The 14,864-nt window shown below is 42.2% G+C and overlaps 1 protein-coding gene across 3 annotated transcripts in view; it reads right to left on the bottom strand.

Moving 5' to 3' along the window:
- Nucleotides 1–7,141: 7,141 nt before the first annotated feature.
- The window catches only part of HBS1L (HBS1 like translational GTPase), an 88,804-nt gene continuing 81,081 nt past the window's right edge, over nt 7,142–14,864 (bottom strand). For all 3 annotated transcript variants that reach the window (XM_040449116.1, XM_040449119.1, XM_040449118.1), the window contains 3 exons: nt 12,678–12,778; nt 9,406–9,550; nt 7,142–7,810 (listed from right to left, as the gene is read on the bottom strand). In XM_040449116.1, coding sequence (XP_040305050.1) covers nt 7,799–7,810; nt 9,406–9,550; nt 12,678–12,778 — 258 coding nt within the window. In that variant the 3' untranslated portion in view covers nt 7,142–7,798. The remainder of the gene's footprint in view (nt 7,811–9,405; nt 9,551–12,677; nt 12,779–14,864) is intronic.

Raw genomic sequence — 14,864 nt, 5'->3', positions numbered from 1 at the left:
GTCTCTAAATAATCTCCAAAATTCTTGCTAATCAGTGATGCAAAGCGAGAGGCTCTTCTTTCCCTAAGCTTCAGGCCTCTCTGCAGATCTAAAGGTGACCTCCGATGATGGTCTGGTGAACAAAGGACCAAGCTCCTGGTGTTCTCTCATTTGCAGCTCAAAGCCTCTGCAGAAACTTGGGAATTACAACTCATCTTATTTAATTTAGCCACGTTCATTCTCGAGGCTCCTTCTCCTCACCCAGTAAGAAGCAGGGAAGAAGTTTAAAGGCAAACATTTTTCTTCTCCGCCTAAAATTCTTAACGTTCCTTTTCCAGGTGACTTTTCTTTTATCTTGTGTTATTGACGTGGGGTCATTTCGAGGTGCTTCTATTGGATACCTGGTTACATATAAATAGAAACATACATGCAGGGACAAATACAACACGACATGCAGCCAGCGTCCATTCCGGAACCCAGAAACCAGGGTGGGTATTTCGAAGTCTAATGCAGGGAAATGGTTACATTGTGTTGGAAGGCCGAGAGAGGGGCCAGTCCGGCTGAAGCGCCCAGACAATAGTTAACATCAAAGAGCAGATGTCATGTCTGAGCCCCGGGAACACAAGAAGAGGTGGGTAGAGAGAGCTCCTGCAGGGCTGTGGCGTGGCCACAGCGGGCTGGGCCAAGGGCAGCTGGGGATTGCATCCAAGTGTACTCCCACTGGCAGCAACTGCCCCCGCCGCACCCCAGCGGTTGCTCTAGCGCCAGGGCCTGCACCGTGAGAATAGAGGGCTCAAGGCTTTAAGTTCCACTGACAAAATTATGAACACCAGGTGTGCAATATTCTGAACATCAGTAGTTCTAGAATACTTCAGAAGGCGACAGGGTAATTTTCACCTCATAGGCAACAAATTGTTCTTTTTGGAATTATTCCCTGATTTTCCACGATCCTCTCGAGTGCTTTTGGAACTCTGAACCACCCAGGTGGGCCGCAGTACCAAGAAGTACACGGTGTGTTTGTTACGTAAGCATCTCCAGATGCCATAGGGGAAGATACGGGTACCTTCCAGTTCTCTCTCTCACCTTCGTCTAGGGGAGACAGAGCACGAAGCAAGTCACAATGGAGTAGCGCGTGGGTACCCCGAAGGCGGGCACTATGCTTGGCAGAAACCCAGGGCGGGGAATGGAGAGCTCCACCTGAGTTCAGTGAAGGGACCAGAGGACTGGACTTCGGAGGTGGATAAGGAAGGAAGGGGAGGAAGTTAACAGGCAGACAAGAAGTGGGTAATTCCAGGCAGAGGCAATACCTGTTGAGGACCCCACCATCCTTCTGTCTCCACAAGAACCTTGACCAGAAGACACTCTCCTCTCTGCCCCCTCCTTCTCCCCTCTCCTGGTTCTGCAGCCTTTTAATGGGCTCAAGTCTCTCTACTATAATATTGTATCCTGTGACTATATGCAGGAAAATACAAGCCTGATAAAGTGAAAATGTGTCTCTTCTCCAGCACGAGAACACTGCTCTGAGAATCACAAAATTAAACCCAGTTAATGGGGTACCGAATTGATATTACAAAGGCCACACACTACCTCCTGCCCCTTTATTGGAGGCATAATTTAATTGACTTGTTTGTTCTGTCTTACACTATTATTTCGACCTATTTAAGTGGTTTCCAAGCAAGGAAAAAGCTGCGTCTGAGAGCTGAAAGCTGGCCTGGCCATCTTGGGTAGGCCATGGTGTTCTTCTATCAAACATTAACAATTCCTAAATCTCTGACATCAGACAAGGTCACTGTGATCCTGAAGTGAGATCCTATAACCGCTGAGCGAAAAGCACTGGGCAAACCGTAAAAACGACTCAACGACTCCCTCCTGTGGCTATCTTGAGTGACTGCTGTTGCTTTACTTGCAGCCATTGCCCCTCCCTCAAAGGGTACCCAGTTGCAGAATTACTTCCACTTTCTGACAGCCACCAAGTCCAGAAGAAACCCTTGCTCACTCGAACCCTCCTCAAAATTACCTAGGTGTGCCCAACTCTCTATCAAGCCCCTCTGTACCCCTTCTTACTAAGAAGCACCTAGTCTCCATGGTGGATGGCCTCTCTTGCTGCAGCCAGCATCGGTCATTTTGACTAGTCGTGTCCTGGTGGTCTTTGACTGATGACATCAACAAATGATGGGCACCAACATATGCTTGATGCAGATTCTTCTACTATGACTTCCCGGAAGTTTTGAACTACATCTGTGACCTGAGTATTGTATATCCTGCCTCCCCACTTCTCCACCCCCTCCCACAAGGACTCCTTACCTTCACCTCTGAACACCACCGCCTGGGTGGCTCAGTCGGTTGAGCGTCCGACTTCAGCTCAGGTCATGATCTCGCGGTCCGTGAGCTCGAGCCCTGCATCGGGCTCTGTGCTGACAGCTCAGAGCCTGGAGCCTGTTTCAGATTCTGTGTCTCCTTCTCTCTCTGACCCTCCCCCGTTCATGTTCTGTCTCTGTCTCAAAAATAAATAAACGTTAAAAAAAATTTTTTTTTTAAATGAATAATGAAATTAGTGGCCTACACCCCCTCTAAAAGTTTTACACATTTGGCACCTGTGTCCCTTTGTCTTCTAAAATGTGGTGCTCCACAAAAGACTGGGGTTAATTTTTCATTTCTTTGAAGATGACATTTTTGGGGGAGGTTTGCTTTATTCCCAAGATTTGTTTTAATCTTAGAAAAGTCAACGTTTTGACAGAAAAATGTGGTTGTGATCCCTTTGTGATGTTTTGCACAAAAATGGTGTGCTCTCATCACGTGCAATCTTGGGGTCTCTCTGTCCACCATTTTCATCTATCTGTGTTCTAGGAGTGGCTCCAAAGGAAAACTTACAGGTCATCAAATTTACAATGATCACCTGTTTTCAGTCTTCAGCAAGTATTTGGATGTTGCTGTTATGATTTAGGTCGGTTCCTATGCAGTCTCTTCCAGCCTATCCTGATTCCTTCCTCAACTCAGCAAAATCTCCTGCTGAGACACCATGCAGCAGTTCAAGAAAACTCGTGTTTGTTACGATGCACCTGAAAGGTCTTTGCCTCCAGCTGCTCAGAACACTACTCTACATGTAGGGCTGATTTTTCACAGCCCTCATGCTGTGTTTCACAATCATCTTTAAGAGAAATCTATCGGAGCCCAGTGTTAGAAAGCAAGAGTGCATTACGTGCCCTCAGCCACCTCACAGTCCATTTGCATCCTGGTAGAATCTCTGGCAGCCAGTTGATTTCTTGTCCGCATTCTGAAACACAAGCACATTTCAATCTCCGCAGCTCAAGAGGCTCACCCCAGGTCAGGAAAGACTCCAAAGTGGGGCTGTGGTTTAATGACAAGAGGACAGACAAAAGCAGTGCTAAAGTTTGCTTTTCTTTCTCTTTCCTTCACTATAAAATTAGCCATCTGCACACACAGCATTAGAATAGAAATAAAAGCTTGTAATTTTCGGTCACTACACACATAAGGAAATGGAAAGCAGTCATCTGCTGCCACCGGCATTAATTCTTGCACTCACTCAACAGTCGTATGTGCTAGGGACTGTTCCAGTTGCTGAAAAATAGTGGTAGGCAAAACAGAAAAGGTCTCTTTCCTCTTGGGACCGACATTTCAATAGGAGAAAATGACGAATTATACAAATGAAGTATGAAATTGCAGCCATGAAAGGATTCCAAGGACAGGGACAAGGTCCATGAAAGCACACAGTAATCCTACCTACTGTAATCAGAGCCCATGGGTTCCCTGGAAAGTGACAATGAGCTGGTACGCGGGAGCTGAACCTCATGTTACATGCAGTCTTTCCACTAATCCTCATCATGTAGTTATATGCCTCATCTCATCCCTAATGTTTATTTTTTAAATCTTCAATAGCTTTGGCATTTTCAAAGAACCAGACTGTAAGTTATTCAACAATTCTACTTTTCCTAAGACCTCTGATACAGAAGGGCTTTCAGTGGCTCCATCAAGGGTTTCTGTTGGGTTCATCTTGCCCCTGGACCCCATCCCTCCCGTCAGCACGTGGTTCTGCTGGCTTGTGGCAGCTCTGGTCCCACTGTTAAGATGCTCATCGGTGTGGCTCTTCTTACTGGAGGTAGGTGGGTTCTAAAGAATGGTTTTCATTGTTGGTGGGATTTTAAAATGTTGCTAGTTTGGAGGCCAAAAGCTGCCCTCTTGGGTGATTTTGCCAAAGCAAAACCGGCCTCCCGCCCCCCGCCCCGCCCCCCCCCGGCTAATTTTTAATTTTGCAGGAGGGAGACTGTGATTTCCAAGTTGAATTACTTAGATTCAACAGAATCATAATGGCTCCCCTCCTCACCTAGTCCCTCTGCATTGTCCTTAAGGTACGTTCTTGCTAGATGCTTCCATATTAATTCTTCAGAGAACCCCCTGGGCTGGGCTGTCAGCCCTAGGAAGACCTGTGCTCCAGGGCTCTCTCCTGTGCCTAGAATATGGCAGGTTCATGTTGAGGAAGGAAGGAAGGAATGTTTTTCCATTCATGTATTTCTATGGGTATTTTAGAGGAAAACTGGAAAGTGATGACCCAGTAATTTTTATTGGGTCTTCTTATCTGGAAGGTTTGTGTGTATGTGTTTTAGCCATGTAATCCTGATGAACTCCTACAAATCAGGAATGTGCTGGGGACATTCAAATGACTGTATTTTTACATCTTTTTTTTTTTTTTTTTTTTTTTTTAAGAGAGAGAAGCAAGAGTAGGGGAGAGGGGCAGAAGGAGAGACAGAGAGGATCCCAAGCAGGCTCCACACTCAGCACGGAGCCTGATGGGAGCTCGATCCCACAACCCCGGGATCATGACCTGAGTTGAAATCAAGAGTTGCAAGGTCAAGCAACTCAGGTACCCAGGTGCCCCTTTACATCATTTATTAAAAGCTACTAATACTTCTATTGAAAAATCTTGATTGCACTATAAAATAAAAAGATCTTGAGTAATGATCAAAACTACATTAAAAAATAGGGGTGCACACACATGCACTCTCTCTCAAAATAAATAAAAAAAAATGTGCTAGAGGCAGAAAAGAAATGTATCAAAATATTGGCAGCAGCAATATTTAGGCAATGGAACTACGGGTGAATTTTATTCTTCCCTCCACTTTTCTGTATTTTACAAATTTTATAAAGTGAAAGATTACATTTTAACAATGGTTAAAGTAATTTTTCATCTGCATATCCATAGGAGAAAAAAAAGTCTATGTCTAGAAATTGTTTTCTAAAATACCTCTCAAAATAGAAGGGCTCAAATACTGTCGTAAATAATGAACCTATGGAAAAAACACTAACAAGTCAAAATATGGATCTATCATGTTTTTAAGGCCGGTTATTCTACAGGCAATTGAGCGGTGGAGATTCACAAAGAGCTGAGATCAGAGAACAAAGAAGCCACTTGTGTGCAGAAACAGAGAAACCATAAATAGGAAGAAGAAAAACAGCATGGGAAGCAAAAGTGGCCCAAAATGGATGCACTGTTAGTAGTATGGATGGAAGTTTCAGGGGGAAGATTTCCACCAAAGCCAAGCTTGTGTATGCTTGCTGTTCGTCACTTAACCCCAACCTCCTACTGCCACCACACCTCTCCCACGCTGGGTGGGTCCCCTTAATGTCTCCACCCCCTTAAACAACAATCAATTGTACACATAATGCAAATAAGAAGACTGCACTTTATCACAATTTAAGAAGGGAGAAATAAACACTCATTTCTACTACTGCTGCTACTATTTTTTGATGCTAAACTTTTTTTTTTTTAATGTTTATTTATTTCTGAGACAGAGAGAGACAGAGCATGAGTGGGGGAGGGGCAGAGAGAGAGGGAGACACAGAACCGGAAGCAGGCTCCAGGCTCTGAGCTGTCAGCACAGAGCCCGACGCGGGGCTCGAACTCCCAAGCTGTGACATCATGACCAGAGCCGAAGCCGGACGCTTAACCGACTGCACCACCCAGGCGCCCCGATGCTAAATTCTTAACAGTTAATTCTATCAAGGCCTTATACAACACTGAGTGGACGTCTCTTGTTCTGGCCGCACCCCTGCCCAGTCCCAATCCATTTCTCCTGCCTAAAATCACCCTGAGTTTCCATCCAACCCTCCCATGATTCTCAGCCACGTGCTGTGCGTGATATCCACTTCACACCCAACTACAAGGGTGCCCCAAGCAAAGAAGTTAAACTCAATTATAGTCAGTGGTGAGCTGTTTCTAGAACTTCTGGAAAACAAATGCTCTTTAAACCTGCCCTTGACCTTGATGAAGGCTCTGCGGATCCAGGTATGGAATTGCAGGGGGTTCTGAACAGAGTCAGAGGGAAAAGCCAACACTGGAGAAGGCGAGTATAGATGAATGAGTCTTTGCTGACATTGAGCTGCTCCATCTAGATGGAGTCAATGTCTGGCTACCGCTAGTCTTTCTTTTTGGTTTACATCACTTTAAGTTAGGTTTTTGCCAGATCTATCTGTTAAATTCCTGATTACTATAATGCATAAATAAAACACTTTCTTAGCTTAGCAAGTTTACACTGGAGTGACAACTACTCAAACACTCTTCAGTAAAGAAATGTACTATATGGGTGTGTTCGCGCTGATCATTCACCCAGCAGCACATCTACACTCTACATTTTAGCACATGGATGTTATTCTTCCACAGAATAAAAGAAATGTTGTCGTACAAGGTAAGCCACCAATATACAAATCACACTATTTCCCAATAAAAAGGTTTATCATACAGTCCATCAGATCAGAGTCTCAGGCCCAGCTGAGGATGAATTCTACCCTAAAGCGACTTATACTCAGGAGGCAGCACAACAAATACCCATTAACTAAATTTACCTCGGAGTTTGCTGTTGTAACTTTAAAGAAAAACATGACTTTACTCACAGGGGACTTACAGTCTATAAAGTATGCAAGATAAAGTCATCATGTATGTAATTCTAAAATAGAGAACAGGAGAAATAAATTTATGGTTAGAAATGGAGGAGTTGAAATTTAATCTGTTAGGGAAAAAAAAAAAAAAAGGAATTCATGTGAGTCGGGAAACTTAGGTGAAAAAGATCCCATAAAATCCCCAAGTCATTTTTAGCAAGAGTGGTAGAGAACCTCATAAACAGACTCTAAGAAACAAAACACGATCTGCTGTTATGCTCAAACTAAGGCAATTTATTAGCTGGCTTTACACCTTAAATAATCTCTTGGTTACCTACAGGGACAGTTCCACTAATTCCAAACCAAGCTTTCAAAAGTTCATTGTTGGAGGAAGAACATTCTTATGCTCAACACAAAATACCTCTTTTATAACTTTCAGCAAATCTTTTCTTAGAGTTAACTAAAAAAAAAAATTGCTCAGGTCAAATATTAACTACCTTAACAACCAATTTAGTTTATTTTCCATCAAAATGTGCGCAGGAGAGTTGAAAATCAAAAGAGAACACTGTAAACATTTTGTGGTTTGGCTGGAAGTAGAGTTCATTTCATGATGACTGAATGTCTTCTAATACATATTTCTGATAGTTTCCATAAACCTCAGCAAAGTAAATCCATTCACTAACATTTCAAAGGGAAAGTTGTTTTCTTAAATGAAAGTGCAATATTAGCCTTTCTTTGCCATTTGGCAACTTGAAATTTTCGCAGGAGTGCTGATTAATACTTCTTTGTAGTTGATTATATCATTTTAAGTTTCTCTCTCATTTAAAAAAATATCAATTGCACATTGTTCCTTTAACTGAACTGGATTCTTTAAAACAGACGTTAGCTATTTCACTGCATTTGGAAACATGGTAGAAATTCTGACCCATCATTCTTTTATCTGTAAAAGAAAAAAACAAAAAAAGGCGCTATAATTTATTCATTCACATATTAAGAACAATAACAAAAGGAAAATGCCAGTGAAATAATCATTATATCAAGATGAAACTTTTCTTTTTTCCTGCAACTTTTCCCCTTCCCTAGTCATGCTATTTCTGAGATTTACTACAATCTCTCCATTATGTTCCACAAGACACTGTGTCTTATTTCTAGAATGCTCTTTTAGAAAGAATGCTTTGATGGATTACGTGTCACGTTGCTGACAGTGCATTAGATAACATTTACTGAATGCCAATTATGGTGCCAAGTGTTCTGTGTAGACCTTCACTTCACGACGCTGGGAGGTAGGTTCCTGTACCCCATTTTTACAGGTGAATAAACTGAAGGAGAAATGTGCTTGTGCTGCTAGGAGTCAGTGGGGTAGTAACAAACTTGGGCAGCTGGACTCCAAAGCCTTTTGCGGGATGCAAGTATAACTGGATTTGGATGCAACATAAAGCCCCATGTTCAAAGCAGACACTCCGTTCGATGAAGTGAATAACTTTCATGCGGAAAACGATCAAATGAAGTAATGAAGTTCCCTTTAAAAAAATAATATTCCTAAGATTTACATTAATCATGATTGTGTGGAAGAACATTTAAATTACTGAAGTTCTCTGGTCCACTTCTGGCTACTTTCTCCAAAACTCAACTGCACCTTACATTATACAATAGGTCCCTTTCATTAACATTAATTGAAGTTTCTGAATGGATCATTTCAAAGAACACTGAGAACCAGTTATTTAAAGAAAAAACAATAATGATGGCTCTTCTATTAAATGAAATCACTTCCCCCAAATTCACTGGACTCTTAAAGTCTGTATTCTCATAATTTGGATTGCATAGTTTCAAATCTATTTTTCAACAAATTTAATTAAAAAAATTTTTTTTAACATTTATTTTTTTGAGAGACAGTGAAGGAGTAGGAGGGGGGCAGGGATGGAGGGAGACAAAGAATCTGAAGCAGGCTCCAGGCTCTGAGGTGTTAGCAAAGACCCAACGCGGGGCTCAAACTCACAAACAGTGAGATCGTGACCTCAGCCAAAGTCAGATGTTTAATCCACTGAGCCACCCAGGTGCCCCGAATTTACTTTAATTTTTAATAAATGTTTATTTATTTTTGAGACAGAGAGACAGAGAGAGAGCATGTGTAAGCAAGGGAAGGGCAGAGACAGAGGGAGAGAGAGAATCCCAAGCAGGCTCCGTGATGCTGGTGCAGAGCCCCATGTGGGGACTCGATCTTATGAACCCTGGGATCATGATGTGAGCCGAAATCAAGAATTGGACACTGAACCAACTGAGCCAACCCCAGGCATCCCAAAAGTTACCTTAATTTTGAGGAATATCACTCATGGGGAAGACAGTTTGGAAGTCTCACTGTGAAAAGTTCTAAAACCACACATTTTCTTGCCATCATGTAAAAAGACTTTAACATAAATTTTAAAATCTTGTTCTAATACCATAACTGTGTTCCCCTTAAGCCATAAAGTCTCAGTGAGCATTCTCACAAAGCAGGTAAAGAAGAGACACCACGACAGGTAACCAGCCTCACGGTACCTCGGTGACCACGCCCGCGGCAATGGTGGAGCCGCCGTAGCGCAGCATGAACCTCCCCAGCTCCTTAAAGTCTTTGTACAGCTCCAGCGCCACCGGCCGTTGCGTCTGCAGCTCCACCAAGGCGTTCTGGCCTTTGGTCAACAATCTGTCAGAAAAGGGGGAGCGGGGACGACACGGATATCCCGCAGAGGTGAATAATGCAGTAACAAACCAAAAAATGTATATTTCACATTTGATCAACTTTCAAAAACTTAAAAAGAAAAAGAGTTTTTAAAATGAAAATATATACCTTTGAATTTTTCTGGGTCAGTTGAAAGAAATGAGAGGAATAATTCTAGATTGAAGAAATATTAGCTACATTTTATATACGTGTGTGTGTGTGTGTGTGTGTGTGTGTGTGTGTGTGTGTATTTTTTACCAATCTTCCAAATACAGGTCTTGAAGGACCCTATAACCTAAAATGCTCAAGGACCCTCCACCAAAGCCTTCCCTTCATTCCCTCATGCAACTGAGAGGTTCAATATCTAATAAAGAAAGTAAAGAATTTTCATTTTAAAAGAGGAACATAATACAAAATTCTAATTGGGGGGATGAAGTGTTAGGAAGTTATGTATAAAGAGGACAAAATCTCCTAGTGCCAATAGACTATTCTAAACCTCTCTCTTTCCTTCCCTCCTCTCTCTTTTCTCACACAGGAATAGTAATTCTTTAACAAGCGTTCAAAATAAAATCACATAAGATTTTTCCATCGTATGATGTCTGTAGGAAACGAACGGGGTGGGGCAGGAGCCTTCATATAAGCAGTTCCATACAAATATAAACAAAAATCCTCATGCAATGGGCCCTCCCAAACTTACAGCAAGAGTAGATCCCAAAAGGGGGCATTTTGAAAACGTTCTCTAATTTAATTTTGATAACATTCTCTAATTTAATTTTGATGTGTTCTAGAAAGAAAACAGCAATTATAAACTCTCCTTCTGGAAGATTAGTTCAGAGACAGAATAAGCCAAAAAAGTTTTTAAAAAAGTATTCCAAAATTCCCAAAAATTGGCTTTGGACAATTTCAGTCCAAAGTCCAATTCCTTAGAAAGGAGAGTATTTAATATATTCATAATTTGTACTTAATGTTGTTTCTAGAAAGCTTGATTCCATCCATATGAAGCAATCAAGTCTGTAATTTGCCAGCGGTGGAAAGGAAGGAAAGACCAAATGGTGCTGGTATAAATTAAGAGAAAGGCTACAAATTAGGTGCCAGGGAAATTAATATGAGAATATACTAGAACCCAGAATCACTGAGCAGGGAGCAGAAGCAGGGAGGGGAAAATTCAGAATTAGATATGATGAGTCAATTTTAGATTGAGAATTCTCCCAATCACTTGTGTGGGTCAAACAACCTGGATCCTGCCAAAAATACTATAATTTATGTGAACCAGCTGACTAGGTTAAATTCCTGGCTCTGCCCCCTTGCTAGCTCTGTGAACTTGAACATGTTATATAACTTCTCTAAACCTCAGCTTCCTTATCTGAAAAATGGGGGAAATTGTACGTGCTTCGTAAGGTTGCTGAGAATATAAACCATGTGAAAGCAGTCCCGAGAGAGCCTAGGAAATAGCGGTCCTTCAGAAATGTTCGCCATTATTTACACTTCTCAGGACATTATGGCATCACGGACTTTAAAGACCCAGGTTAAACCTGAAGAAGTATCAGTGACTACACATACTGTGGTGAGCACTGAATAATGCACAGAACTGTCAAATCACTATGCTGTATACCTGAAACTAACATAACATTGCATGTCAACCATATTTCAATACATTTTTAAAATCCATCTTAAAAAAAAATAAAAAGAACTATTAAGGAACTATCTTCGAAAGAGAGATTAAGTAACTCTTTCTTCCTAACTAATGGAGAAACGGGCATGGGTACAGAGCAGAGTGAAGACTCACTTCCACTTGCACCCTACCTATTAGCCCACTAGCCACCTCTGGGCCTCTTACCCAGGTGCGAATGAGGAGGAACACCCAAAGACTGAAAAAAAGGGGATTTTGGGTGGGATTCCCCATAGGGTTGAAACGAGGAAAACCCCAAAGCTAAAGCAGCCAAGCCAAACTGTGGTTAGTTAGCCTTTAGTTGAATTAGGGTAAAAAACTTAAGGTTCTCAGGAAGCACTTCCTTTGAAAAATCCCAACCTTGTCCCGGCCAAAGGGAATTGTCCCCACTGAGGCCTGGATATTAATGATAATCAAGAGGGAAACAACATGGTGGTGATCACCTCAGCTTAAAGCTCCACGTGGATTCTGAACAGAAAGAAAAATTCTGGGTGGGGAAAAAAACTAGAAGCTACAGGGTATGCAATACACTTTTTGCCTGGAGTATTCTGAAAGTATGGAATGCTTCTCATTAAGGAGGTGACAAGAAAGTTAAGAGCAACGCTCAGGTGTAATCTGGAACTGGCGGCTAGGCATAATTGAAACTCATTCTTTAAAATGTAGAACTGGGGGCGCCTGGGTGGCGCAGTCGGTTAAGCGTCCGACTTCAGCCAGGTCACGATCTCGCGGTCCGTGAGTTCGAGCCCCACGTCGGGCTCTGGGCTGATGGCTCAGAGCCTGGAACCTGTTTCCGATTCTGTGTCTCCCTCTCTCTCTGTCCCTCCCCCGCTCATGCTCTGTCTCTCTCTGTCCCAAAAATAAATAAACGTTGAAAAAAGATTTTTGAAAAAAAATAAAATGTAGAACTGACTTTTTTAAGTGCCTTTATTTTTACATCATCAGTACCCAGGGCTTGACACATATATGCAAACTTACATTAACATCTTTATTCACAATCCACACCCCACTGCCACCATCCATAACAGAAATTATATCTAGCGGCACTCATACCTAGACGGAAGCTTAAATATATGGTCTGTGTTTATTTTAATCTAGTCTGTGCAAAGAAAGATTTCTGGAACAAGTAAAATTAGATTTAGGTTTCATTTATCACAAAGAGAAATACTACCACAATGAATTAATCAGTAAAAAATTTGCTAAATTTTAATTTTTTTTAAATGTTTATTTATTTTTGAGAGAGACAGAGACAGAGCTTGAGCAGGGGAGGGGCAGAGACAGAGGGAGACACAGAATCCGAAGGAGGCTCCAGGCTCTGAGCTGTCAGCACAGAGCTCAAGGCAGGGCTTGAACCCACGGACAGTGAGATCATGACCTGAGCCAAAGCCGGACGCCCAACCGCCCGAGCCACCCAGGCACCCCTTTGCTAAATTTTAAAATACTCACTTTGGCTTCTTCTTTGTGACTTCACCCGTGCTTTTGTTTAAGACGCTAATCAATCGTTTAATAACGGCAGGCTCACTGACAGTCTGGTAGTGTAACAGCACCTGAAACAAAAAATGGTCCTGTCAAAACACTCTTTACCGTGCACCCGCAGCTGTTTATCCTGGTGTCACATTCCATCATATGAATGCACTCGGCACTCCTGCCGGAAGCTTTCGGGGTCTCCAGCTGCTTCCTAAGTCCTACCATTCCGATCAGGGTGTTCCTTCACTTACTAAGGGAAAAAGGTCACAGGAGCCAGTTCGAGTCTCTCCTCCACTAACTTCACGAACCTTAGTAGATCAGACAACCTTCCTTACAGGGTCGTGATGAGAACTGAACAAGATCAGAGACAGTGCCTGGTATAGATGTTCATCAAATGCAAACTGTTCCATCACAAAAATGAGGGAAGGGGGATCATGTGATATTCAGCAGTAGTTAATGTATTCATTGTTGGATAATGAGAATAAAATAGTATATAGGACTTTATTAGACAGTCTTTGAACTCAGGCCTGACTCTACACTTTCCAAGTGTGTGATCTGGGGCAAGTCCTTTTAAAGCCCTTTATCCCCAACACCTCCAGCCTCAGGTTCCTTATCAATGAGAAAAATCAGATAATGTTATTTTGAAGTGGTGAATATTCAGTTAATTGATGATCTTAAATTTTAGCTATTGTTCGTGTTTTATATGTAAGGAAGTTTAATATCAAAAAGGTTAAGCAACTTAATGTAGCCATGGTGATATGTTTCAGAGGTGAATTTTAATTTTTTTTTTAATGTATGTTTATTTTTGAGAGAGACACAGACAGAATGCAAGTGGGTTAGGGGTAGAGACAGAGGGAGACACAGAATCCAAAGCAGGCTCCAGGCTCCGAGCTGTCAGCACAGAGCCCGACACGGGGCTCGAACTCACGAGCTGTGAGATCATGACCTGAGCCGAAGCTGGACGCTCAACCGACTGGGCCACCCAGGCGCCCCTCAGAGGTGAATTTTATATGCTGGGATCAACTAGAGTAAAAGTTATACTGGCTATCCTCATTCAAATAACAAGCACTAAATGCGCAATATGTCTATAGTTGGGTATAGTGGGAAGACCAAATACTCAGCAAGTGGCAAAGCTGGCAAGGTTTAAGTGGTCTGACCATTTTATGCTGTTTGCTTGAAAAAACACTGACACTTCTACTATGGAACTTCTTGGCTGGACAGCACATTCAGAAAAGAGAAATACAAGGGGACTTGTGGATGCACAAGTCCAGAATCCTGGACTCTGTAACTTTCTAAAAACCCAAGTCTTTCAACCAGCACTTTGTTCGTTCTGTCTACTTCTCTCCCCAGGACAATGCTGCCCTCAGTCCAGGACAATCCTCTCTCATCTGAATTAAAGTGCAGGCTCCTTCCTGGTCTCTCTGCCACCACTCTTGTCCCTCCCTTAGCCAGTCTTCTTAAATCTACCAGACTGATCTTCTAAAAGATAAACTTAACGATACACCCTTGCTTTTTAAAACCATGGAAACTTTCACTCCACTACTAGGCACAAGGCCCTTCTCAACGTGACCCTCACTTCTCCAGCCTCATCTCTCTCCATCGCCTCTTCCATTCTCCGTTCCAGGCATACAGAGCTTCCACTCCCTACATGTACCACGCCCTTTGTAAGCTTTAGGCTTTTGCACACGTGATGCCTCTGGCTAGAACACAGCTTCCACCTGTGCAGCCTCACTGGGCTAACTCCTACTCCTGCTACTCCAACCCTCTTAGCGTGATGCGTCCCCTCCTGCAAGAAGCCTGACCTCTAGTCTGAGCTAGACACCTTCCTCTGGGTCCCCTAATCTCACGACATAACCTCTCACTTTTATTGTAGCTGCTGTTTTAAGTGTCTGTCATCCCATGTAAATATAAACTCTGTGAGACAAGGAACTATGTATACCAGTACCAGACATTTAACCAGCACTCAGTAAGTATTTATGAAATAAATGTAAGAATGAAGGAATAAGAACACCTACAACACATGGAAGAAGAAATCAGTCATGTGGTTTTGTTTCTTTGTTTTTTTTAAAGGCACAACCGAACCTCCATTATTCTACAAAGGCAAATTAGTTTTTGTTTTGTTTTGTTTTTTATCAATGGCATGTGACCATTATAAACTGGAAACAT

The sequence above is a fragment of the Herpailurus yagouaroundi genome, unplaced genomic scaffold, assembly GCF_014898765.1.
Source record: "Herpailurus yagouaroundi ecotype Mexico unplaced genomic scaffold, PumYag 198, whole genome shotgun sequence".
Taxonomy (NCBI): domain Eukaryota; kingdom Metazoa; phylum Chordata; class Mammalia; order Carnivora; family Felidae; genus Herpailurus; species Herpailurus yagouaroundi.
This window is presented reverse-complemented; position numbering and strand designations above follow the sequence as displayed.